Genomic DNA, 27,589 nt, shown 5'->3' on the forward strand with positions numbered 1-27,589 from the left:
CAATGCAGTTAAACTACATTATATAGATCTACAGTGACCACATCAAGCAGTTTCAATGCACTTGCGTCAGCTGTTACATCAGGTCCACTGGCTGCCAGTCTGCTACCGAGCACAATGCAAAGTCCTGGCTTTAGTCTATAAAGCCCTAAACAGTTCTGGTCCTGTTTACCTGTATCTCCCTCTATGAACTATCTCAGAGGTTTTGTCTGGGGAGGCCTTTCCGTTGCAGGTGCAATTGGCGGGGACAAATGACAGGGCCTTTTCAGTGGTGGCCCCTCAGTTCTGGAATTCCCTTCCCAGGGATATTAGATCAGCCCCTTCCCTCCTGACCTTCCATAAGAAAGTGAAAACATAGCTTTGTAACCAAGCCTTTGGAGAACCTTTGAAATAGATAGATGGAATGATGTGCAATTACTATTGGATTATGTGATTAATGATTAAGGTATTGTCTTAAATGTTTTTAATTGTTTTAATGTATTTTATAAATACAGTAGAGTCTCACTTATCCAACATAAACAGGCTGGCAGAATGTTGGATAAGCGAATATGTTGGATAATAAGGAGGGATTAAGGAAAAGCCTATTAAACATCAAGTTAGATTATGATTTTACAAATGAAGCACCAAAACATCATGTTAGACAACAAATTTGACAGAAAAAGTAGTTCAATACGCAGTAATGCTATGTAGTAATTGCTGTATTTACGAACTGAGCACCAAAATATCACGATGTATTGAAAACATTGACTACAAAAATGCGTTGGATAATCCAGAATGTTGGATAAGTGAATGTTGGCTAAATGAGGCTCTACTGTTATAAACTTGCAAATGCCTTCAGAGAGAGAGAAAAAAAACTAAGAAAGAAACTCGGAAACTCCTGCTGCACTCTACTTTGCTATCACGGTAATATTTGCTATCTCTATGCATAAAGAGAAACTTGTTTCCTGAGTTTACGGACAGGCCTCCGCCATTGCGTGACGCATGGACGTAAATCAGCTGACCCAACGCGTCCAGTCATATGACAGCGACGGGCGCCGTTGTTGTTGTTGTACCCGGAAGAGCGCTTCCCTGTTGGAGGAGAGCCGGAGGGATGGCGGCGGTGGTGGTGGGGCCCAGGCTGCCCCAGGCGGCTCCTGGAGTGGGTCCAGGGCCGGCGGAGGGGGCCGACGCCCTTTTCGTGGCGCTGAGCGCCGGCTTCACGGCCTTGAGCCACCCGCTGCTCTACGTGAAGCTCCTGGTCCAGGTGGGCAGTATGGGGGCCTCCGGGGGTGTCCTGGGAGCGGTTGCGGGGCAGTCAGTCCTAGTAGGCAGGGTTCTGCCAGGCGCCGCATGAAACCCAGAGTTCTTGGGTCTTCTTTGGTGTTAGGGGGCTGTTTCATACGGCGCAGTGCATTTTGATATCACTTGAACTGCCACGGCTCATTACTATGAAATCCTGGGAATTTTCGTTTCGGATTGCTGTGAGTTTCCCGGGCTGTATGGCCATGTTCCAGAAGCATTCTCTCCTGACGTTTCGTACACATCTGTGGTAGGCATCCTCAGATGTTGTGAGGTATATTGGAAACTAGGAGGGGGGTAGTTATATATATGTGGAAGGTCCAGGGTGGGAGAAAGAACTCTTATCTGTTGGAGGCAAATGTGAATGTTGCAATTGGCCAGCATTGAAAAGCCTTGCAGCTTTCAATTAGGTGTGTCTGTTGCTTTTATTTATTTATTTATTATTCAGATTTATATGCTGCCACTTCCCTAGGGCTCGGGGCGGCTTACAAGAACAGGCTAAAATCAACAGTTTAAAAACATCTTAAAAACATCTTTAAAAACATCTTAAAAACATCCTAAAAGCACATTTTGAAACATCAATAACAGAACTCAAAAGCCTTTTGATTAGGTGTGTCAGCAAGCTTGCAGGCGTGTGTCTTAGCTTATGTTTTAAAAATGTTAGGAAGAGCATCTTTCTGCTGGTAAATCTTCTGGCTCATTAGTCACAGGCAGTTTTTAAACACAAGAAAATTTAGACTTATTGATATTCATTAAGAAGAATGACTTGGCTACTTAATTCATTTTGATAAACTCACTTTTCCAGAAATGTTCCAAAACGATATGAGTACCAAAGTCAAATTTGAAACTGATGTAAATGTGTTGTTAATTTGAATAGGTTCTTGTATTTGGTAAATAAAGTTTGGCAAGACAGTATCTGCAAATTAGGATGCAATTTCATAAAAGTTGTGGGAGAAATTACTATAGAAGCAATTGAAAAAAAGGAAGCCTCTGTAGCACCTGTATAGGACAGAGCTGGGAAACCTGTGGCCCTCCAGATGGGTCAGAGTTGATGGGAGTTGGAATCAAACAACATCTGAAGTGGCATGGATTTTTCACCCACAATATAGGGTGGAAACATTAATCAAGATTTGGATGAGGAGCAGATTTACTTGCTGAATAATTTTCTATCTGTCTGGTGTTTCTTTTAAAGGTCGGACATGAGCCTCTACCTCCAACTGTTGGGAGAAACATTTTGGGAAGTAAAGTACTTTACCTTCCTGGCTTTTTTACATATGGTGAGCATGCACAAATCATTTAAGATTTGTCTGTAATCCAGTAAGGATAATCCAAAACTCAAATACAAATGTTGGCAGTAGTAAAGTGCTAATGTGATTAAGATAAATCAATTATTTTTTAACAAATGTCATTTCTAAGTATAATACTCCTTTTATAAGACTATAAATGGTGCGTGAGGAATAGTCTTTGGAGTACTCTTGGTTTGAGTTACTGATGTTATTCTTGCAAGAATCACAAGATTCTAAGGGCCCTTCTACACTACCATATAACCCAGAATATCAAAGCAGATAATCCACCATATCTGCTTTGAACTGGATTATCTGAGTCCACACTGCCATATAATCCAGTTCAATGTGAATTTTATACAGCTGTTTGGAAGGAGAGTCAAAAAGCAAAAACTCCAATTGCATAGTGTTCCAGATCTTAATTACCTGTCCCTTATGGCTTTTAAAAAAAATCAGTCTTTGCAAAAATGCAATTTTGTAGTCATTTAATGAGAATAAACTTGTTTGTATGCAATTGGATTGCTTCACTCCTGTGATCTTGATTTTTTTTAAAAGCCCAATAGGTAATTCCCATTGTCCTCTGTCCCATGTATTGTGTTTATTATCTTCATAAGAGAGATGCCACAAGATCTGTGAAATAATTATTGGTACTTACATGTTTTTTTAAAAAACGTGCATGCTGCAAAAAGCACAGCTTAGATCCCTGAAATACAGATAATATCCAGCTGAATAAAATCTCACATTATCTGCTTTTAACTGGAATATGTGTCATTGTGGACTCAGATAACACAGTTCAAAGCAGATATTGTGGGATTTTCTGCCTTGATATTCTGGGTTATATAGCTGTGTGGAAGGACCCTATGATGAGAACGTTTACACTTTTCTTAGCATATTAATTATTGGATGAAGAGCCAAACCATTCCTTGAAATATTATATGAGTATTGGTATGGCAATTGCAGATTTGATGCATACTATTTTTGTAAAAGAAAAATATTAGAAATTTTTGAACAGTATTATATTTCTACTAGCTGTGCCCAGCCACGCGTTGCTGTGGCAAAGTATGGTGGTATGGGAAATAAAATATTGAGGAATTGGTGGTAGTTAAGGTAAAGGGTAAAGGTTTTCCCCTGACATTAAGTCCAGTCGTGTCTGACTCTGGGGGTTGGTGCTTATCTCTATTTCTAAGCTGAAGAGGTGGCGTTGTCCGTAGACTCCTCCAAGGTCATGTGGGATGACTGCATGGAGCGCCATTACCTTCCTGCTGGAGCAGTACCTATTCATTTACTCACATTTGCATGTTTTCGAACTTCTGGGTTGGCAGAAGCTGGGGCTAACAGTGAGGGCTCACTCCGCTCCCCCGATTCAAACCTGCCACCTTTCGGTCCACAAGTTCAGCAGCTCAGCATTTTAACACACTGCGCCATCAGGGGATATTATTTCCTAAAGCTTGTGAATATACAATATTTCTGATTGGGTTTTTTTGTCTGTTGGAGGTAAGTATGAATGCTGCAATTAGGCAAAATGATTAGCATGTAATGGCCTTGCAGCTTTAAAGCCTGGCTGCTTCCTCCCTGAGGGAATTTTTTGTTGGGAGGTGTTAGCTGGCCCTGATTGTTTTGTGTCTGGAATTCCCCTGTTTTCGGAGTGTTGTTCTTTATTTAGTGTTCTGATTTTAGAGATGGTATTGTTCTGTTTTATTATACCAAGTAATTTTTATATATTCTGATTTTAGTGTTTTTGAATACTTGAGCCAGATTGTGTTCATTTTCACAGTTCATAGCAACACAATAATAATAGTAGTAATAGTAATGATAGTAATGATAGTAATAATAATGACTTTGGTAATACACACTACTTCACTCCCTTCTCAGCTTCCTTTCTGAAAGAATCCTTTCTTGGAAGGTGTTAGCTGGCCCTGATTGTTTCCTTAGTGGAATTCCCAATTTCCCTGCTTTCAGAGTGTTGCTCTTTATTTACTGTCCTGGTTTTAGAGATTATATTGTTCTGTATTATTATACCACAGTAATATATCATATTACAGTAGAATCTCACTTATCCAACATTTGCTTATCCAATGTTCTGGATTATCCAATACAGTGTGCCTTTAGTAGTCAATGTTTTGAATTCATTGTGCTATTTTGGTGGTAAATTTGTAAATACAGTAATTACTACATAGTATTACTGCGCATTGAACTCCTTTTTCTGTCAAATTTGTTGTATAACATGATGTTTTTGGTTCTTAATTTGTAAAATCATTACCTAATTTGATGTTTAATAGGCTTTTCCTTAATCCCTTCTTATTATCCAAGATATTCGCTTATTCAAGGTTCTGCCGGCCTGTTTATGTTGGATAAGTGAGACTTTACTGTATATTTATAATCTTATATTATCTGCTTAGAACTGGATTATATGAGGCCCCTTCTACACAGCTGTATAAAATGCACACTGAAGTTATATGGCAGTGGGGACTGAAGATAATCCAGTTCCACGCAGATAATATAAGATTCTAAATGGGTTATATAGCTGTGTGGAAGGGCCTTGAGTCTACACTGCCATATAATCCAGTTCAAATAAAATAATCTGTATTTTATAGGCAGTGTGGAAAGAGGTCTGATTGAAGTGGCCCTGGGCTGAGTGGGTTGCTAGGAGACCAAGTGGGCGTAGCTTAGCCTTCTAACTGGCAGCAATTGGATAAAAACAATTATTCCTCTCCCTCTAATTAGGACTTGATTTTTCTTTTCTTTTTGTTGTATCTTACTGGAGCCATAGATGATGGGTTGTGTTGCCAAGTTTCGTGGCTCTGGAACTTGTAGTTTTGTTGCTTGCTTCTAGGCCCCCAGTCCATTACCTTTTTATATAGAGAGATTTTCCATGAGATTTAACTATTAAAAGAGTGAGACTCAGTTATAAAGTATAGGGACACCTCAGCATCTTTTTTTTTTTGGTTGTGGGAGGGAATATTTGTAAGGTATTGCTCTGTCTGTGCTCTTGATCAGTAAAACTGTATTTGGTATAATGAAACGTTAATAGGGTCTGTAAATAATGACATTTTGTATGCTATTGCTTTTTAAAAACCATAGTTAATAGAATAAATAGAATAATTTGTTTACTTGTGTTGTGGCTTATCTTGTTGGATGTGTTATTAATTTTATTTTTATGTATTCTGTTGTATTTATTCATGTTGTGAGCCACCCCGAGTTACTTGGGGAGATGGGGCAAGGTATAAAAAAAAGTTTGTTGTTGTTGTTGTTATTATGGGCGAAATTATAAGGTTTTTTTTTACGTAAAACGTATTGTAGATATATTCTTTCAGCAACAGGCTCCCACTCTTAAAATAAAATATACAAGAGAATAAATACTTCAAGCTAAGGATTGCAAAATGTTACTGTAACCATTCAACTGCTATATTATAATACTATTATTCTAAAGATGCATTTGAGTGTTCTGTTTTAAAAATAATGTAGTCTCTGTATCATTCCTCTCAAAGCATCTAAAAGATTATGAGATGAAACCTTTGGGGTGGAAGGAGGCAAGTAAGAAAGAATCTTCATGCTGACATAGCCCAATAAAATGTTAGCCCTTTAAGGTAGGCAATCACTGGTAGAAAATAATATATTTTCTCCTTTTTGAAGCATCTTTGGGCATATCTGCACTATGGAATTAATGCAGTTTGACACCATTCAACTGCCACAGCTTAATGCTATGGAATTGTGAGAGTTGTAGTTTTATTAGGTCTGTTGCCTTCTCTGCCAAATGAATGTTGGTCCCTCAGCAAACTGTACATCCCAAAACTACCATGGCAATTAAAGTGGTGGCAGACTATGTATTCTACAGTGCTAGCAAGCAGTCAAAACCCCTGATACTATATGTATTGTTTAAAATAAATATTTACTCAGCTAAATGATAGTGCTGCTGATGACTGATAACAATGTAATACTACCATCTTTTATTTTCTAGCCAGACACATTGTGGAAGTGGATGGAAAAAAGGGACTTTTTCGTGGCCTTAGTCCTCGCATTCTTTCTAGCACTTTATCCACCATAAGCCGAGGGCGAGTGAAGAAGGTAAGATGCAAGCCTGCTCTCCAGGCTTTGGGTGGTTTTTTAAAAATTAGCTGAACATTTCATTTGAGTGAAAGTTATAGTAATATCCCTGCCTACTGACTTTTGAAAAGGGCTGCACTTCAAATGCTCGAGCACTTACTCTGACTGTGGTAGCTGGTCTTTTTGCTTTTAATCAGAATAGCATATTGTAGACATAGCATATTGTTAGGAGCCTCCGGTGGCCTAGGGGATAAAAGCCTCATGACTTGAAGGTTGGGTTGCTGACCTGAAAGCTGCCAGGTTTGAATCCCACCCGGGGAGAGTGCGGATGAGCTCCCTCTATCAGCTCCATGCGGGGACATGAGAGAAGCCTCCCACAAGGATGGTAAAAACATCAAAACATCCGAGCGTCCCCTGGGCAACGTCCTTGCAGACGGCCAATTCTCTCACTGCAGAAGCAACTCCGGTTGCTCCTGACACGAAAAAAAGCATATTGTTTTATGGATCCTGAGGTACCAAGTTCCAATAACATCAGTTGCTGGCCTCATGCTAACGGGTATCCCTCAAATCCTGTTTTTAACCTTGTTTAAAAATAATGTGAGCAGTCTTCTGATTCCCCACATATTTTTGTTACCATGAGATGCTGATGGCTCTTCTGGACCACATTTTAAATTAATTAATAAGTCCTTATCAGATGTCTTCATGCCTTCAACCACACCAAAATAATGAGGTGCTGATTCTTTCATAGTAATCTTTCATTTCCTGTGAAAGGCTGTTAACTTGATATTTTTTGGCCTACTTTGCCTCTGACAGTGGGGCTTTGATTTCACTTTTCTAATCTTTCATGACAGCTCCTCATTAAGGATAGGAGCAGTGCTGGTCTGTCTTCTGCCAAAAGAAGTTGGCGGCCTTCCACTCCATTCACTCCTGCTGTCTGCAGCAAAGTTGCGAAAGCTCAACATGGTCTGATTTGACTACAGGCTGCCACCTCCTTCTCTTCTTTGCTTAGAGGAAAAGCTCATTCATGCTCCTTTACAGTTTGGTGGTACATGTTTTTTTATGAGAGCTGTTACCTTCAACTCAGGTTGATGAACAGAAAACTCATATATGCTTCCAAGATGGAACTTCTCAAAGATAGGTGCAAATTTCTTCTGTGTTATGTTGAGAGGGAAAACCCTAAGGAGTGAGGTAAACAGAAATGGAATCAGGTGTTATTCGATGCGTTATTGCCCCAACCTTGTTTTCTGCCTTCATAACTATGATTCTACACCTTGTTGACAGGTAGCTTCCCACCAGTGTAGAAATTACCGCAAGCTTATTAACCATAGCAGGCTGAAAGCCAAAAGTAAGGTATCAGAAACATCTGTTATAGAACTCCACTATGCTGATGATAATGTAATCTGTGCTCATTCAGTGGAAGACCTACAAGCCACTTTAAGCCCCTTCACAAAAGCATATGAAAAGCTTGGCCTCTCACTTAACGCTAAAAACGTTGACTATTTCTACTACCTAGGCAGCCACCTCTCTACTAATGTCTACATCAGTGCCAAAATATAACCCCATCTGAGGTCTGCGAGTGCAGATTTTATTTCTAATGAAGTATAAAGTGTTCAAGGGTCGGGACATTTCGTTGAGATACCATGATGCTTGTTTGTAAAGCTATTGCCCTTCCAATTCTCTTGTATGCCTGTGAAACATGGACCACCTGCAAATATCATTCTTTACTTCTGGAAAGATTTCATCAGTGTTGCCTTTGAAAAATCCTGGAAATCTCTTGGGAGACAGGAGGACAAATGTTAGCATTCTGGAAGAAGCAAAGACCACCAATATTAAAGTGATAATTCTCTTCCATCAACTTCGCTGGACTGGGCATATTGTTCGAATGGCCGATGTTCGTCTCCCAAAGCAGTTACTTTATTCTCAGCTCAAGAACAGAAAACCGTATGTCGGTGGGCAGCAAAAGAGATTTAAAGATGGGCTTAAAGCTAACCTTTAAAAATGTAGTATAAACACAGAGAACTAGGAAACCCTGACCCTCGAGCACTGTAACTGGAGGTCAGCTGTTACCAATAGTGCTATGGATTTTGAAAAGGCACAGATATGAGGTGAAAGGAAGAAACATGTCAAGAGGAAGGCACATCAAGCAAACCCTTGTTGTGACCCCCTTCCATTTGGAAATGGATGTCTTCACTGTGAAAGACCACGTGGATCCAGAATCGGTCTTCCCAGTCATTTATTGACCCACCGCCAAGACTCTACCTTTGGAGCAATGTTGAGTTTGGTTGCTTGAGTTCAAAACATTGCAGCCTCTGTGTAGGTCACATATGGTCTTTATTCAAGATATGATCTCTTAGCCTAATCTAACTCAAAGGAATTTTATGAAGATATGGTGGAACTATCCTATCTGCTCTCCTTTAACTTTTTCAGGATTAAGAACAACATATAGACTCAGTTTCCAGCAAGAATTCAAAGTACTAGTTTTTACTTATAAAGTCCTGTACAATTCAAGTCCAAGGTATCTGAAAGATTGTCCTTCTGTATGCAAACCTACCCCATCTGCCCCATCACAGACTCAAATGAGGAGGACCTGAAAGAGAGCCTTCTCAATGGCTACTTTCAGGTTGTGGAACTTTTCCAAGGGAGGCTTGTTTGGCTTCCTACCTGATCTCTGCATGCTAGCAAACCAAGAAGTTCCTTTTTAAACAGTCTTCAGTTTTCAATCTAGTTTACTTAATGTATGCTTTTAATTGTGTTAAATTAATGTTTTGTTGGATTATATTTATTGTATCTAATTTTTGTTTTCAGTGGGTTTTTAGTTATATTTGTCAGCGTGGGGAGTCAGGGTGCGTGCTGTGTGGGTTTCTTCAAACTCCATCAATCATTTTCTCCAGCACCCTGATGAATTGGTTGCAATCGTCTGCCACACCAATTCCTCTGTTCAATGTCAGACTCAAACACATCCGTAGTCTGAAGTCCAAATATTTATTTCAATATCTATAATATTTACAAAGCATAGCAAAAGCCATCACTCTGAGCTGGCATTCTTCTATAGCCTCTTCGCACGGCAAGCACAGCTCAACACACAGAGATAAGAAAAACACATTCCTCAGTCTGTAGGAAGTCCCCGACCTCCAAGGCCAGAAATCATGCCTGATAGGTCATAGCAGGCTGTCAGTCAAAACGAGCCTGCTGTTAACTGTTTCATTACTGAAACACACACTCTTGCCTAACAGCAGAAAACACTTGATTTACATTTCATACACATACAACCATAATACAACAATATTGTCTTAATATATGGTGTGAGTCTCTTTGGATCCCATATGGGAGAAAAACAGGGCACCAACTTAAATAAATGAAATGCGGATGTAATTACTTCTCATTTTCTCACAGCTATGTTTCTCTGATATAGTGTTGGGAGTACCTACAGTGGCAAGATCTCAGTGATAGTTCAGGTGTTGTAGCCCATCTAAGTGAAAGGAGGCTAATTTAATCTTTACTTCTTTTTTACCTCTCTCTCTTACATCCCAGGCATTTCCTTTGGAGGATATGGAACATGTTTCTAACAGGGATGATATGAAAACCTCCCTCCGAAAAGTAGCAAAAGAGGTGACGCCTACAGTTTTTCTTTGTTCAGTCTTCTTCCTAGGACTTTTATAAGTAGAATTGGCCCTCTATATTAAAATATTACTATTGAAAATATTTTTAAAAATCCTAAAAGCAAGTAGTTGATTTTGCCATTTTACACCATTTTACAATGCCACTGTATATAATGGGATATAAGCATCCCTGGATTTAGGTATCCATGGGGGGTCCTGGAACCAAACTGCAGTGGATACCAAGGGTCCACTGTACTTTTAATGCTTAATCTAGGAAGTTCAATGTGGTTGAGATTGCGTTGCTCCTTTATGTAAAGCTATAACTAGTTTGAAAGATATTGGTATGTCAAAGTGAGAGAGTTGGAAAATCTGTCCTGAGTAGTATAATGCTATAGACATAAATATTTGCTCCTATTTGGCTACTCCAATATTAAACATATAGACCTTTTTCCTGTGGTCATTTTTAAAAAGTAAAGTGTGCATATGTGGACTAAATGCAATCTTAGTTCCATATGAAATTAATGAAGTTGAAGAATGGCACTTGTTAAGTTAACTCTTCAGTTATCATTATCACTTAAGTGGGTCCCATTGATTCAGTGGTTTCCCTCAAGTTTGGGACTAAAAATATGGATTTCAATTGCATAATTTAAAAATAATTGCATAATTTAAACATGTTTAAAACTGAAAATTATTCCCGAATATGTTTAACCTATGAAACCTATGAAACCTGGAAAGCTTAAAAGAGAAATTTCCCCTTTGATTGAAAGTTAGAATATAAATAAAATAAAGTACAATACAATATAACAATTCAGATGTTACTCATAAGGCATCTGCTATTTGCATGCAGGTTGGAGACACACTTGTTCATATTCCTATGGTTTGCTATAACATCTTCATAATTGTTTCTTTGAAATTATTGAAATTTATTTACAATATGTGTTCAGTAAGGAATAATTCAAGACAAAGATGGATCCTATATCACGCCTTTCCTGATTTGCTACTAGAATTTAGTGTTGTAGCAATGACAAAGAAACCAAAGATTGGCTTTTAGAATCGTTTTGTGCCCTTCCCATGCTTTATTTTACAAGTGAACTGCAGTCTTGGGGTGGGGGTCTAATGTTACTCCATTTAATTGGCAGCCAACTCAGCAGAATTAGAATGTGGGAACCCCCTCCCCCCAAATGGGTTCAGGGAGGGAAGGCAGCCAGCCTCCATTCCCTAATGTACAGTAGAGTCTCACTTATCCAACATAAACGAGCCGGCAGAACGTTGGATAAGCAAAAATGTTGGGTAATAAGGAGGTATTAAGGAAAAGCGTATTGAATGTCCAATCACATTATGATTTTACAAATTAAGGACCAAAAACATCATGTTTTACAACAAATCAACAGAAAAAGCAGTTCAATAATGGTAACGTTATGTAATACTTACTTTATTAATACTTAATTTATGAATTTAGCATCAAAACATCTCAATATATTGAAAACATTGACCAAAAGAAACATTGGCTACTAACAAATTGATTACAAATAAAGGTAGAATTGCATAAAATGAACTTACAGTAGCAACACTGTCAGAAATTAAATCCATAAAAAGTTCAATCCTTGCTGCCTAGAGAAACAGCTGTGGATCGGGGCGGGAGGCAAAATGATAATCCAGAACGTTGGATAAGCGAATGTTGGATAAGTGAGCCTCTATGTAATAGAAAATGGGAGTTACCTCATTCTGTATAGTACAACAATTAATTCTATTATGAAAGAAGGGGAATGAACTAATTTAAAGATCATTTTTCCTACTTAGTTCTATTGATTGTAGGATCAGTTGTTGTTGGACCTATTTCTCATAAGCTGATTCGCATTGTCCTTTATTGATGTATTTTATCAGACTTCTCATGAGATGATGATGCAGTGTGTATCCCGGGTTATCTCTCATCCTCTGCATGGTGAGTATTACATTCTGTTCTTACTTAGTCATCTTTTCTAATTTTCTTTGTTCACTTTGAAAGGGTTTTTTAAGTACAAGATTAGGAAAGATAACCTCAAGCTTGACAGTTCCAGTTTGGAACTGGTTATCTCAGTAGTGAGATAATCTTTCCAACAGCAGAAAACAATTGTCACTCTTTAGGTGTTAAAACTACCCGAGGATGAAATATCACTTTTAATTATTGTTGCAAATGGATAAATTTACACCTATCCTTTATACAGCTCATACCTCCTTGTTTTAGATCTTCTTTTGACAGTTTTCTTCATACCAAACCATTTTGCATACCTGACACAGTAGAATGTAATTGTCACAGTTCATGATACAACTGAATTTAAGTCCTTAAGGTTGTCCAAGACTTGATTCTTGCTACAGTGGAAGAATCCTTGGGTAAATACTTTATATTTTGATTAAGGATAATGCATGAAAAATAGTAGTAGAGATAATAATATCCGATAGAATGCTAATAGTTCATGCATAAAAGTGCTGTGTCAATTGATTGGATGGAGCATTTTTGCAGTTGACAATGCTTTTCTTTTTTCTGTCTACTGCAGTAATCTCTATGCGCTGTATGGTCCAGTTTGTAGGACGAGAAGTCAAATACAGGTGAAATTGTCTTGTTATAGTAGACCTGGCTAAGAGAAAAGTAGCAAGGAATCTAAGATCTATTTTTTGCTCAGTATAAACTTTAACATTCTTACAATACATAATTTTCTTTCCATAGTCCACTGCTTCTTTGAATATAAAATGCATAAATGTTGTGAACACACACACAATCTAATTTGGTGTGAGTTTTCTAGGCTGTATGGTCATGTTCCGGAAGCATTCTCTCTTGACATTTCACGTTGTGAGGTTGTGAGGTATCGCACAACCTCTGAGGATGCCTGCCATAGATGGAAGCAAAACGTCAGGAGAGAATGCTTCTGGAACGTGGCCATACAGCCTGGAAAACTCACAGCAACCCAGTGATTCCGCCCATGGAAGCCTTCAACAAAGCAATATAGTATTTCTTTGGGCAAAAGAAGTTTAGCATCAATGTACTGTCAAAATGTGTGGAAACTGGTGCATATCTGCCAGTTCAGTTGTAACCATAGCTTTGCAGAACCCTGAAATGGGTGACAAGCACTTATCACAGTAGAGTGTTGGTTATAGCCAGAATGGATTAAATTTGTATTTGGGGGAGGGAGGGGGGAAAGCAAATATTGTGAGAAAGAAAAAGGATTTGTACATCCTACTACACTTGATTACTTGCAACCATAAGGGTTAAATAACTTCAGGTGTATTTCAACTGTATGATGACAACTTTTTATCACACTTTTTCCCATTTCGAAACATACTCTTACTGTTGTTCGCTGCAGACTGGAGAGATACATGACTAGTCTCTGGTATCTTTTTCAACAGGGGTGTATTTAGCTCTATTGGGACAATTTGGAAAGAAGAAGGACTTTGGGGGTTCTTTGCGTACGTGAGTCTTTCTGAATTCCTAACAAATCTTATGAAATCTGAACTTTCTTGTTAATCAGGTATCACAAATATGAAAAAAATACATTCTTTTTCAGAATAGTAATTTGCCAGTAGGAAAAGGAGATTACTGTCTACCTTGCTCCTAATTTGAAAATCAGCATTGCTTATGAGATGCTTACAGAGTCTGTGCTTCTGCCCAACTGGAGACCCTTTTGAGGTTCTGAGGCTTTGCATAGAGATAACATAGTGGATGGGGAGAGTATTTACAGTCTGCAGCCTAACTTGTTCAGCTGCTGGTATCCTCTGTATGTCAATTAGAAATGAGAAGAACTCATAAAATAATACATCCATCCTGGGATAGCTCCCTGCATTTGTCTGGAAAAAGTGCAAGACTTGCTGTTTGAGAAAAAATAATTACTAGTGTTCACATAATCAAAGCAGTGATAAGGAGATTAGTAGATCTTATTTTGTCTGTAAATACTTTTTAATAAGTACTAAGATTGCTGAATTCAACTTGGCAGCTACTATTTAACATCGCATGGAATGAATTTTTTGTGTTCTTTTACGTTTTTATTATTTGAGGGTGGGAATTGCTGCAGTGGGTTAGAAATGGGGAAAAGCACCAGGCTATCTGGTCACACAGTGGGTTGTCAGATTTTTCTCTTCTGGGTTGTCAGATTTTTCTCTTTAAATCCCTGAATTATCTGTGTTGATTCTATTTGACACAGACTCTTCTAGGATCATTTTCTAACAGAAGAAAATGGTTAAATAAAGGCCTTTTAATACAGTGTGATGGTTTCTTTTTTTAAAAAAAAAATCTGTTTCAAATGTGTTTTAGATATTTTAACTGCATTGTTAATTTAATTTTTAGAAATGTTTTTATTAATATACTTTTACTGTTCTTTGATTTAATATATAGTATAAGCAGCCTTGGGTCCTATGCCAGGAGAAAGGCGGGATATAAGTAAAATAAATGAAATAAACAACATGTGCTCTTAAAGAAAATGTCATATCATTGTTGCTTGCTAAAAATACTTCTAAAGTTGACTGTAGGGCTGATCTAATTTTATAGGGCCTACCAAAAGACTGGAGAGTTCAGAAACTGGAAGAACAGAGATTTAAAAGGTATAGAGGAGGTAACAAATCCATGTAAATAGTTGAAACATAGATACATAGAGTTCTGATAGAAGTTATAATTAACAAGAAGCAAGTGTGAGCCTTCTAGGTAATTGAGAATATTGCCCATTGAGTTCTACCCAGTCCCTACTAGCTTATCAAGCACTTACCAGGGCTGGAGTGACACGAGACACAGTAAAGTATTTTTTTTAACTATTTTCCCATTGTAAAAGTCTGAAGGACTACTCTAATGTTCATGGGACTACTTATGAAAAGTGTCTGGAAATGCCAGCTTTTTCTAGAAGGCTACAGACACATATTGACCAGGCCTTGGTTACTAGAAGCAAATATCCCCCTTTTTACAACAGTGTGGAGATCAGCAAGTGACCAGAATACAAATCAAATAATTGGAAAAAGAAGGCAGAGAAGCTCCTTATTCTCTGCCAAAAATTTGGATCATTGACAAATTGTGGCACAAATCATGAATAATTAGAATAAAAATTTAAAAGTAGGTATAGCACATTAAATACGTCATATCTCCAAAATACAATTCAAAGACATTCCTTTAGAAGTTAAAGAGTATAGAAAGAACAGATATACAATACTAATTATAATTGGCTAGATAAACTCTGGACCAAAACTAGTTGGGGGAAAATGTTTGAAAAACGCTTTCTTCTAACAAAAAGAAATAAAAGCCTAATTGGATGACTAATGAATCCCTTCAAACGGTTAAAGATGGACAACAAGCAAAAGTTTAAAAGTGACAGAAACATAGCCAGAATCCTGAACACAACTGTTTAGCTATTTGTGCATAGGGATAGGGAAATTATTAAATGGAAGCCAACTTGGTGGTATATAACAACAACAGCATGGAAAAGGCTCCTGTCATGGTCTGACCATCATCAAAGGCATGTGCATTGTAGACATGAGAGTTTCCTAGTCACCACATCATGTTCTGAAACGAACTGCCAAAGGGAAGCAAAATCAGTGCCTTCATTAACCTCTTTTTGATGGCAAAGAAGCTTTTGTTCAGATAGATTTTTGGAATTTAAGCTGATTTTCTAGCTGGCTAGATGTTTGTTTATTTTTGTTACTTTGTTTTTAAACTGATTTGTTTGTTGGTATATTACATCTGAGACTTCGCATTTATTTGTAATTTATTGTTGGGTGCCTTGATTGCTAGTTTGTTGTGAGAACATATACACATTTTTAAATGAATGAATGCTGTAATGTAATACAACAAAGCATATAGCCAAGGGTTTTGTATTCTTATCTAAACTTGAGCTGGTCTAGTAGATGAGTGCATGGCATTCTAAGTGGATCGCTTGAATGAATTTTCCACCGAATTTAATCGACCCATTAATGTTATGATTATTTCTTTATTCAAAAGCTGCTACAGCTGCTGCTATTGCTGTAACACATAGAATTGAAATTTGGAACATGTAATCCTTTAAATATACATACTCATCACCGTCAGTCCCACGTTATTTGGACTGTGGGTGGTGGAAATTGGGGTTGTACAACATAAAAAGGACCACACATTTTCCACACTTCACTTAAAAGTTTTGAGTTCTCAGTTCATTAACATTTGGGGTGAATTTTTTGTTTCCCATTGTGGCACAATAGAGACTTCGAAGGATTTGTATCTTTTTATTTTCTGTCCACATGTGGTACGTTGGAGGAGTTAGTTTCCAGAAGATACAAAATCCAAAAATATTGAAAAACAGGTTGTAGGTGGCAGCACATTGTTGCCTAAGTGTAGATTATTATATACATATCAAAACTTATTAAAATCACTTTGGTACAGGACTTGGAAAATTGCATTGTGTAGCAAAATAATGCATATTCTTAGCATTTTTTTCCAATTCCTGTAAAATTTGTTCAGATGGATTTGGTACCTTTTGGAAACAAGCTCCGCATTTTGATTTAGTCACCATAGCTTAGCATAATCTTTTCACTCCATGTACAGAATTCATATATATGGCAAATATAAGCGTGATGCTGTCATTTTGTAAATACTTAGAGGTGAATTCAGGAATCTTATTTTATTTGGTATTTTTCCTTGCTTTTCCAGAGGATTGGTTCCTCATATCCTAGGTGATGTTATTTTTCTGTGGTGCTGCAATCTTCTTGCTCACCTTATCAACACCTATGCTGTAGATGACAATGTGAGTTCTGACTTTTCCTGAATTTACTTAGTTTCTTGTAATGATAAATAAATAAATATATACATACATACATACTTTATTTATATACCACTCTTATCTCCCCAAAGGGACTCAGCTGTTTCCAACAAAGAAGTGGCAAACATTCATTGCCTTGTAGACTAAGAGCAAGCATATGCAACATCCTATAGACCAGCAGTTCCCAGCCTGGGCTCCCCAGATGTTTTTGGCCTACAACTCCCAAAAAACCCAGCCAGTTTACCATCCAAGAACAACTGGAGACTCCAGGTTAAGAACCACTGTCATAGACAGAGGGCTGCATTGGACACCCAAATTAATTGCCATACACTTTGCTGAATTGTTGTCTTGATGCTGAAAAAACATATCCTAATATTTCCTTGAAAACTAAAGAAATTACCCAGCTTTATGTTTGGGATGTAATAGCTGAGGCTAACGGGAATTGTAGTTTAACAAATTTGAGAGGCCAGAAATTGCCCATACCTGCCATAGCTTAAAATAAACATGCCTTATTAAGGTAATAGATATAACGATGGTAATTCTTGTGTTTAGCTTGTAAGTCAATTTCCAAAGATGAGCCATTTAGAAGCCATTCCTGTGGAGGTACTCTTTGCGATACTCTAGCCAGGTTCTTCTACTATGTGCAAATAGCTTCTCTAATTGCCTTCCTATATGTATTATTAACCTGTAAGAAAATATCAAAAAGATTCAACCCTATTTTGTAGAGCTGATAATTTTATTAAAAAACACATGAAGCCTATTTTGTTTTGGACAGAAAATCAAATTTTAAGACAAGTAGAGTGTGACCAAAAATATTTCCATAGGAGAAACTGTTTATTTATTTATACCCTACATTTTTCTCAGAATTGAGATCCAAAGAGGCTCACACTTAGACAGCAATACAATTAAAATATACAAAAATGTACATCAAATTAATTGCAAGTATTACATCTTAGATCAGTCTGAAATGGTGTTACTACCTATATGGGTGACATTCTGACTGGATTATAATGGATTAGACCTCTATTAGTTACTTTGTACTTTGTCTAGCATTGATGTACTCACCTGTACTCACATAATGCCTCTGATGTCCTTGGTTTCAAGACACTTCTGAATTCTTCTTTTCAGTTCAGCCAGGCCTCCGTGATCAGAAGTTACACCAAGTTTGTAATGGGGGTATGTAAACAATTGCTTTCATTGGGAAATTTAAGTTCATGGCTCTATATTTGTGCATATCTGTGTGCATGTGCATCTTCCTTGTTCTGTGTACAACAGTGTGCATTAGGGTATACCTTTGTATAAGTACTGAATAGTAGCAACTTATTTTGAGAGCAAACTTCAAATTGAAGTTGTGTACCTTGATTTGGACCATTGATAGGCATCCTTTTATCAATTGTGCTGCAAATCAAAATGCTGAAACACCATGACTGAGTCCCATCCTATTTTAGATATTCTTTCTGTTGATTCCATACTTGGCTGTTAGTCTGTAGCATTCTTCCCAAATATTGGGAAGACTGGACTAGACTAGACTGGGCTTAGATCATCACCACATTCAGGTTTACAAAATGTCCTGCTTCATCTCTACCATTTTACTGATTCCAGAGCTCACACTCTGGGCTGACTATCAGTACTTATCTTCATCTTGTTTTATAATAAGTAGAACTCTTAAAACTCACCTACCTAAGCTATGTCAGGTAAGACAAAAGGAAAATGTGTTTCTGAAGGCATTGACTCTTATATCTATAAGTTCTAGTTTTTTATTTTATTTATTGTGTCAGAAACTACTTGAGAACATACTGCAAGTCACTTCTAGTGTGAGAGAATTGGCTGTTTACAGAGACGTTGCCCAGGGGACACCTGGATGTGTTAGCTGGGAGGCTTCTCTCATGTCTCTCTGTGAGTTCTATTGATTTGCAGTTTATAGTAAAGGTAAAGGTTTCCCCTGACGTTAAGTCCAGTCGTGACCGACTCTGGGGGTTGGTGCTCATCTCCATTTCTAAGCTGAAGAGCCGGCATTGTCCGTAGACATCTCCAAGGTCATGTGGCCAGCATGACTGCATAGAGTGCTGTTACCTTCCCGCCAGAGCCGTACCTATTGATCTACTCACATTTGCATGTTTTCGAACTGCTAGGTTGGCAGGAGCTGGGGCTAATAGCGGGCGCTCATTCCGCTCCCAGGATTTGAACCTGGGACCTTTTGGTCCGCAAGTTCAGCAGCTCAGCGCTTTAATGCACTGGGCCCCTTGAAGTTTATCGTGGCCTATTAATCTATTCTTGGATATTTGCTGATCGGTCAAGTGATTCCTCATTGCTTGAGAAAATTCCTTTGTTGTAAAGCCAAAATAAATAATCCCACAATTAATCAAGTACATGCTGCTATTGTAGCTTATCTTTTATGTATAGGGATCTCTCTTCAGAATATGTAAAGAAATGGGTGACTTTGATGTTGAATGGCTTTGGTATTGGGTATCATCCATCCCTTAACTGCAATTCCTTCTGCTGCTTGTGATCATTATCTTTGGCCTGTTGTATTACTTTCTGTTGTAACTAGAAGTTAAGGATCCTCTGATCCAAAAACTTAGCTTGTTGAATTCACAAAACATTGCAACCTATTCTATTTTTCGTTCTGTTTTCGTTTTGCTCACTTTTTGTCTTTCTCTCCTGATTAGCTATAGTTGCCTGAGCCATTTTTTTTTTGTTTCAGATTGCTGTGAGTGTGCTGACATACCCTTTTCTTCTTGTGGGAGATATCATGGCAGTGAACAACTGTGGGTATGTGATTTCACTTGACACAATTCAGTTTATAAAATTAAAATTTAGGGAGTTGTTTCCTATATGTCCGTTCATCCATTAATTTTTCCTATGCTAGAGACTTAATCTTTGCATATAGAGGAATGAAAGATTTATGCTTTTCATCACCAGAAGTATGAGAACATGAAGCAAAGTTTTTTTTTCCAATGTTGTTCTTATTCAAAAATGCTAGAATAAAATGTTATCCATCTGGTATAAAACAATCTTAACCAGGCAAGTAACATTTTATTCTAGTATTTTTGAAGTACCGTATTTTTCGCTTTATAAGACGCACTTTTTTCCCCCCCAAAATAGAGGGAAAAAGTCAGTGTGTCTTATAAACGCAATATGACCTCACGTGGGCGGAGCTAGAGGGGTTGTGTTGGAGAGTGGAGGGGAGAGAGAGAGGGAGGGGCGGGGCTTGGATGGGAGATAAGGCGGGATATAAATAAAGTATTATTATTATTATTATTATTATTATTATATTTTAAATATTTTCCAAGGCCTGGGCCTCGTAGCCATTTCCCTCAGCTTAAGAAGCAAGTCCTCTGAGCCACGTGGGAGGCCCTCGTTCCTCCTTTCAGTCCTCTCGCTCCTCCCTTCTGTTCCAAGATGGTACGGCCCATGCCTTAGCACACACTCACCCGAGCTGCCTTCACCGCTTGCTTTGGGGGACGACGAAGGGAAAGGCGTTTGCTGCGAGGCCTCGCCCCCCTGAGGCTGCGGTGCCGGCTTCGGTGCCGCCGGGTGCAGCCTTGGCCGCCTTCGCACTTTGCCCACCATGGCGGCCCGGAGAAGGAGAGCACGAAACCCACGGAGGCAGCAAGCGAGCGAGGGAAGCTCAAGGAGGACAGAAAAAGAGATTCCCCTGCGCGCTGGCTCAAGGCTTCCCCTCGGAAACACGACGTCTGGAGGCAAGGTTCCGCCCTGCCTGTTTATACCGCGAAGCAGAAGCTTCTGCTGGTTGCTATGGGAACTCAGCCCGGCTGGCCTAGCTGCCTCCTTCTGAGACAGGCGCCATAATAATAATAATAATAATAATAATAATAATTTTCCTCCTCTGAAAACTAGGTGCGTCTTATCATCAGGTGCGTCTTATAAAGCGAAAAATACGGTGTATATATATATACATATAGTTTGTACAACACCCACATAGCATATTTTTCAGTTACCTATTACCCTATTTTAGGAACACAAAGCATTCATTTACAATTGAATAATGATAGCATCTGGGAACAATAATGATACATGTTTCTATCTAAGTCTTGTTTGTTTCTCTCCCTCAATTGTGCATTATTTGTATGCTCTCTTTCTTCCTATTTATTGTACAGGTTACTTGCTGGCCTTCCTCCATATGCTCCTGTATTTCCCTCTTGGATTCATTGTTGGAAACACCTCAGTGCTCAGGTGAGTAGCAATTTGTACTTGAGGTGGAATTATCCATAGAAAAGAAGAAAATCCCTGGTTGCTAGCCATGGCCTCCCTTGCTCTGATGAATTGCACAGTTGTGTGGTCCCTTTTTTCTCAATCAGGACAAAATAAATCCTAACTACAGGCAGTTCCCAAGTTACAAACAAAATAGGTTCTGTACGTTTGTTCTTAAATTCAATTTGTATGTAAGTCAGAACAGGTACATTTTTAAGTATAACTCTAGCCATATATATTTATATCCATAATAAAAGTGAAAGTATGTATGTGTGTGGCTGGGGCTCCCACTTCCACAGAGAGGCTCCCACTTCTACAAACAGCTATGACCCCCTCCACGGAAGAGCCACCGAAGTCCCTCCCTCCAATGACATTGCAGGTTATAGAGAACACCATGAACATGTACAGGAGCCACCAACCCCTGCCAGTGTTCCCCACAAACACAGTACAGTGTTCCCTCACTACTTCGCGGTTCACTTTTCGCGGATTCGCTGTTTAGCGGTTTTTCAATAAACTCTATAAATCATAAAAAATTACAATTTACAGCCTAAGGAAAGGAGAAAGGAGAAGCCAAAGGGATAAAAAAGGAGCCCAAATTGCAACAGGAGAAGGATGCAATTTATCATCCTAGATTTTGTGTTTTTCCTCCACCACAGACATCTCAGTGTTTCTTACTTTCTCCATTGCGTGATCCCACCCACTGCATCTCTCATAATACTTTTCTATGGCGCACAGCAAACAAAGTGAAATTGATCAGTAACTGAACATATAGTCTTCTGAAGTGTCAAGCAGGGAGCTCCCAGTAGTGCAGCAGATTAAACCGCTGAGCTGCTGAACTTGCTGACCAAAAGGCCGGTGGTTTGAATCTGGGGAGCAGGGTGAGCTCCCGCTGCTAGTCCCAGCATCTGCCAACCTAGCAGATCGAAAACATGCAAATATGAGTGGACCAATCGGTACTGCTACAGCTCGAAGGTAACCGTGCTCCATGCAGTCTTTCCGGCCACATGACCTTGGAGACGTCTACGGACAATGCCGGCTCTTTGGCTTAGAAATGGAAATGAGCACCATCCCCCAGAGTCGGACATGACTAGACGTAATGTCAAGGAGAAACCTTTACCTTTAGTGTCAAGCAGGCAGCATTAATTTCCAATTAAAAATAAAACTCCTTCCTTTAGACATATCAACATCCTTGCTATCTAACAAGTGATGTTGCTTCTAATCGATTCAGGGTATATTTTTCAGTACTAAGTTATACGATTTGTGGTTTTCCTAGATGTGTGTAAAATAAGAGATGAAACTCTAAAAAATAAATTCCCAATTTTGTATTTTGTTCCTGCTTTTTTATGCATCCCCAAAACTTGTTGCTTATTAATTAAACACACAATTACCTTAAGATTGCTTTTTCCTGCTACTTGAGTCTGCTATTTATTCTAATTCTTTTGCAATATGTTTGTGGTTAACTTCTTAAATTTTAAATATGATTTTCTAAATTGCAGTGTCTCTCTGATTTTATGCTTGTCCTTTTGTCTCCAAACTCTGCTATTACTGCAAATGCTTAGCTGAAAATGTCCTCATTTTACATACTTTGCAGATCGATACTTTTCAGTCTTTTATTTTTTATATCAGGCTTGGACAAAGTGCAGACACCATATATGTCCAAAGGGCAGTTTTAATAAGTACACTATCCCAGTCCTTCTGCCAACTTAATTTTGGCACACAAAAAATCCTATTATACTCTTCGAAGCTGTTGTTTATGGAAAATCAAATGCCATTTGACCTCTATTATTCTATAGGTGCAATTTGCCATTTCTTACCCCATTCCCCCCCCCCTTGCGAATGTGGAGGGGACAGAGAGGCAAAATGATGGAACAATTTTCCAGAGTTCTAGGAGGAATGGAGGTAGCACCTGACACTGGGAGTTGCACATCTCTGCCTTACTTTTCTTGATATATGTGTCCTAGTGTTTGCCTCTTATGTTCCAGGGGTGTTTTCTCTCAACTATTCCTCTTTTGACGTTCAGAAATTCTTTCTTCTCTATTAATGTTGACTTCTTTAAGAAAAAAAATCTTCAGATTATATTATCAAATGGCAGCATGAATCACACAGATTGCAGCTGGCTGCAGAGAGTATGCAGTGCATTCTGCCTGTCCTTTCTGTCTGTCCTGCATTGCGTACACATGCTTTGCTTGAATTATGCATCCACCTATGCTTTTCTACATGTGGGATGAGTTGGAATATGAGCATAATTTATTTCAAAGCCTTTTGGGGGATTTTCCCTCTTGCATACCTCCACTGCTGTGTTCCCTGCTCTTCTCTCAGTCTTTCATCTTGTTTGAATGTCTGTTAAATCCACATAGTGGAATAATGTTTTTGTGGTTGCTCTTACTACAGATCTTACAAACAATATGAAAACTAGAACTGTACAAAGTCTTTAAAACTTGAAACCAGTGCATAGCATACTTTCTGAAGATGATGAATTTAGGACTCATGTCTACAGCTGGATTGTATTTATGCAAATGGTGCACTTGCTGACATTGTAGTGTTGTCATGTCATATCTGATTTTGCCTATCAGTGCATTGAAACGTGCAAATGTTATCCTTACCCAGTCACATAAAAGTTTCACAATGGTATGACATCCTCTCCAAGCCATGGGGTTTCAGTGTTATGAGAGGCCTGTGTGGTTGTTATGTTACTTGCTTCATCTGTTATATTCATTGCTCTGTCAGCGCATAGGAGGCTGCTATTCCCCGACAAAGACAGGAGAGGGGTGTAGATCCCAGTAAATAGTCCCCCATAATTGTTTCCTCTTTTCTTCCTAGGGACAACTTTTCAGAGGCTCCAGTCTCCTTTTTCGTAGAGCATCTACACCAGCAACTTATCTCACTGATTAATCTCTTCTGGGAGAAAGGCAAACCTAGATGGTTAGAGGAGAACCCCTAAAAGCTTGATCTGACATTTCCTTTTAAGTTTGAAGTCAACGTTGAAAGAGCGAAAGCATTTTCTCCCAGCAAGTTGGACTGGGTTAATAACAGCACCAGGGTGTCTTAAGTTGCTAGATATTCTTGTCTGTTGAAGGACAGAGGAAGTTTTTCTGTACCAGTCAAGCCTTAGGTGAAAAAAGACTATCTAAAGGGCAAAGAGTTACAGCTTCTCAAAGCTTGGCATGCAGATGGTTTCCTGATATTGGACAATGAGATGCTCCTGTACAGTTTTCCCTGAACTGTAACCCAGATAATATCAAAATTGGGTTCATTTATTTATTTACAGCATTTATATTCCGCCCTTCTCACCCTGAAGGTGCTATTGGTGCTATTGCTAGGCAGGTAGGAGAAAAGCTTAAGCTCTACCAGTTTTGGTTCCTACGTCATTAGTTACTCAACATGTTTATCCAATTATTATTGGAATATGTTTAAGATTCAGCAAAGAGGGACATAGAAGGCTAAGCAGCAACTTTGTTGGGTTCCTAACAGTGGCATATATAAGCTTGAGTCTTTATTAATCTTAACATTTATGTGCAATATGTCTTCCACTGTCATTGTTATTCTGGAGGATGTTTTCAGAGCAGATATTTAACTTGTATGAAGCAATTTTATCTGGGTTTCCAAACAACCCACATTCCTGAGCACTTGAAAAAGTTATTGAACACTAAAGGTTGAAGTGAGAACTAATGTGAATAGTTTGGAGTACTTTAAGAGTAAGCTATGTACTGTTCACCTGTCTGATCTTCCAGATAGAGCTGGCATGGTATTTAGTAAAGAAAGAACTCTGATCGAGACTAGGATCCAAAGGGAATACTACATGTGTACTTGGGGCTTTTTGCCTCTCTTGCCACACACAAGGCCATTTCTGAAGGCCCTGTGGCATATGTAGCTGTAACTGGAAGTGAAAAATCACCAGCTTTTCTGCAAATGTATGGAGGTTTTTGCTTCAAATTCACCTGCATATAGAAGTCAGTTTAAGTAAGTTTGAAGTAAGATTATATGTCTGCCAAGAAGTGGAATGTGTCCTCAGTAAATGAATGTGTTTTGCTGATCTATATTTTATACTGACTCGGTATAAGACAGCTTTCTAATTAATCATGTTCATAATTGGTTGCATAGAATGGCTATTTCCTATCAATTGTCATATTTTTGGCTGCCATCTTATCATGTGAATGATATAGTCATTGGGCCATGATAAACTTTTCTAATAGCTACTATAGAACCTAAATGATCTATTAAAGTCTAGAGCAGAGCTTTTCAGATATTTCATGTTGATGATACACTTTGTAGACATTCATCATTTTGTGACGCAGTAATTCGTTTTTACTAGCAAACCAGAGGTTAAAACAACCCCTTATAGAAGAAACGGACGCGAACATAGATTCTAATAATGAATAATAATTAATAATAATAATAATTTGGTTTGTAGTTTTAAAAATTCATGATTTATTATTTATTTCATATAGAATCAGAAGGGTTTTTTTGTTACATTTGTGCAATGCACCTGTGCCCTGTAGCTGACACATGTGTCACAGCATTTAGTTTGGAAATCTCTCTTCTAGAAGGCTGTGTGGATTTGCCTTATTTAGCATCAAGAATCTCATTAGATATAAGGACCAATCCCTGCCCCCAGGTTGGTGGCTGTCTTAAGACCAACTCAACAGACATGGCTAGCATGATGACTTTAATACAGTACCATTTTGGCAAATGTGAAGTAGTATTGTATACATATTTTTAAATTCTTCCTAGTAAAGTACCCACTTTATCAATCTTGCCGTCCTGCCTGCTAAGCCCATCTTCTTGCCAATGAAGCAAAGGAGGGCTAAGAACTACATAGACTGATGCATTTATCCAGATGACTTTGTCTCTGCATCTTTATATAGTTGAATCATGTGTGTCTCAAAAGTATGAAAATTCCAATTATTAAATTGTGTTAAATATAAAAAAGTAACAAGGCTGTAGTTGAAAAAAATGTGGTTTGATTTTGTTAAATGCATCTATATTAATGTTTGTCATCAGGCATCTTAGGGGTTCTTTGTGCAGTGATATTGTTGAAGGCCGTTTCGTAGCAGTCTGTACTCAGGCTTTGTCAGTAAATTTAACAGTTTTATTTTCATCTAGTATGGCTTTAAATAGATACATTTTCCTTGTTCAATGTGCAGTGTGGTGCTAGTTCTTTGTTTTTATGTGCATGTGTGAATGTCTTACTTGATGGTCTCAAATGTATCTGTTTTTGCTTTATCAGAGCCTGGAATTTCTTTTTGGGTATTTGAATTAATTTTGTAACATATCATATAGAGAGGGATGGTACGCCTGTTTGTGTATCTTTCCTTTAAAATGTACATCGTTGGTTAACCCAGGAAAAAATCTGTCCTCAGTCTCTTTTACATGCAGAACTGCAGGAATTCATCAAACAAAATGTGTGTTTCTAATGCAGGATCTCAAATCTTTTTCTTTTTTCTTTTTGGTTTTTGCTCTGTCATGTTGATTGGATAAATTTGTTTGGATGTTTTGTAGATGTCCATGCAGCATTATTGTGCTGGAAGAGGTTCTTGCAGGACTTAGAATATTCTAAGAGTTGTCTCCTCATCCCGTCGACTTTGCCATAATGTTCATGTAGATTTATGTTAAAGACAAATGCATGGTCTGTTTTATGTAACTATTAATTCTAAGCTGACTTGATTTCATTTTCAAATAAAATTGGCAAGACCTTTTCGGTTGATTTCATATTACGTGTCAGTCTGAGCACTGTAAAACTCTAGTCTTGTATCAAAATAATTATTAGTTTTCAATCTCTTCATTGTTGCTATGTAGCCAGTCTCTCAAAAACTACCCTTTCTGTCAAACTGAAAATGTGTAGTCCACACCCAGGTCAGATGCATGAAAGTTGTATTAAAGCTTGTCTTTGCTTCTTAGCGTTGGTGTCTGGAAACATTCAAAAACTGACACGTTATTATCTTTGCCTCTCTACTTATCTTATTCATGCCCTATATAAGGTGGCCCTCCCCCACCTTCCATTAAATACCATACCTCATAAATTCTGATTTTAGAAGGTGAAGAGCCAGGCAGAACAGATTGTGCCAGAAGGGTTTTTTTTTCTTGTTTTTTGAACTTTTTTTCCAGTTACAATTTATCTAATTTGGGAGTCAGCTCATGAAATGCCATTAGGTGATATCTTATTTTGTGAACAGTAAAATTATGAACAGAGAAATGTGCTTACTCCACTGTAATCCTGTTCAGGATAAAATTGATCTTTTATCTGTACCAGACTAATAAAAAATATTTTAAAGTCAAATTGAAGATGTGTCTTGACTTCTTCCTGAAAGCAGAGAGAAGGGGACCAGTTGCAACTTTAGAGAGTATCTGAAAATAAGGGCTCTGCAAACAAGGATGATGGTTTTTCTTTATCCCCCCTTTTCCCCAGAATCAGCACTCAAAAGGTAATTTT

At 38.2% G+C, this 27,589-nt stretch overlaps 1 protein-coding gene across 1 annotated transcript; it reads left to right on the forward strand.

The window, feature by feature from the left end:
• The first annotated feature begins 1,007 nt into the window (after nt 1–1,007).
• mtch1 (mitochondrial carrier 1) lies at nt 1,008–27,436 on the forward strand. The gene is made up of 12 exons (XM_003220402.4): nt 1,008–1,240; nt 2,468–2,552; nt 6,517–6,623; nt 10,134–10,211; nt 12,086–12,143; nt 12,736–12,787; nt 13,583–13,642; nt 16,836–16,929; nt 18,073–18,120; nt 19,649–19,716; nt 21,066–21,141; nt 23,980–27,436. Exons 1-12 carry the CDS (start codon nt 1,016–1,018, stop codon nt 24,049–24,051), a joined length of 1,023 nt encoding a protein of 340 aa, XP_003220450.2. The 5' UTR covers nt 1,008–1,015; the 3' UTR covers nt 24,052–27,436.
• The last annotated feature ends 153 nt before the right edge of the window (nt 27,437–27,589 follow it).

The sequence above is a fragment of the Anolis carolinensis genome, chromosome 4, assembly GCF_035594765.1.
Source record: "Anolis carolinensis isolate JA03-04 chromosome 4, rAnoCar3.1.pri, whole genome shotgun sequence".
Classification (NCBI taxonomy): Eukaryota; Metazoa; Chordata; class Lepidosauria; order Squamata; family Dactyloidae; genus Anolis; species Anolis carolinensis.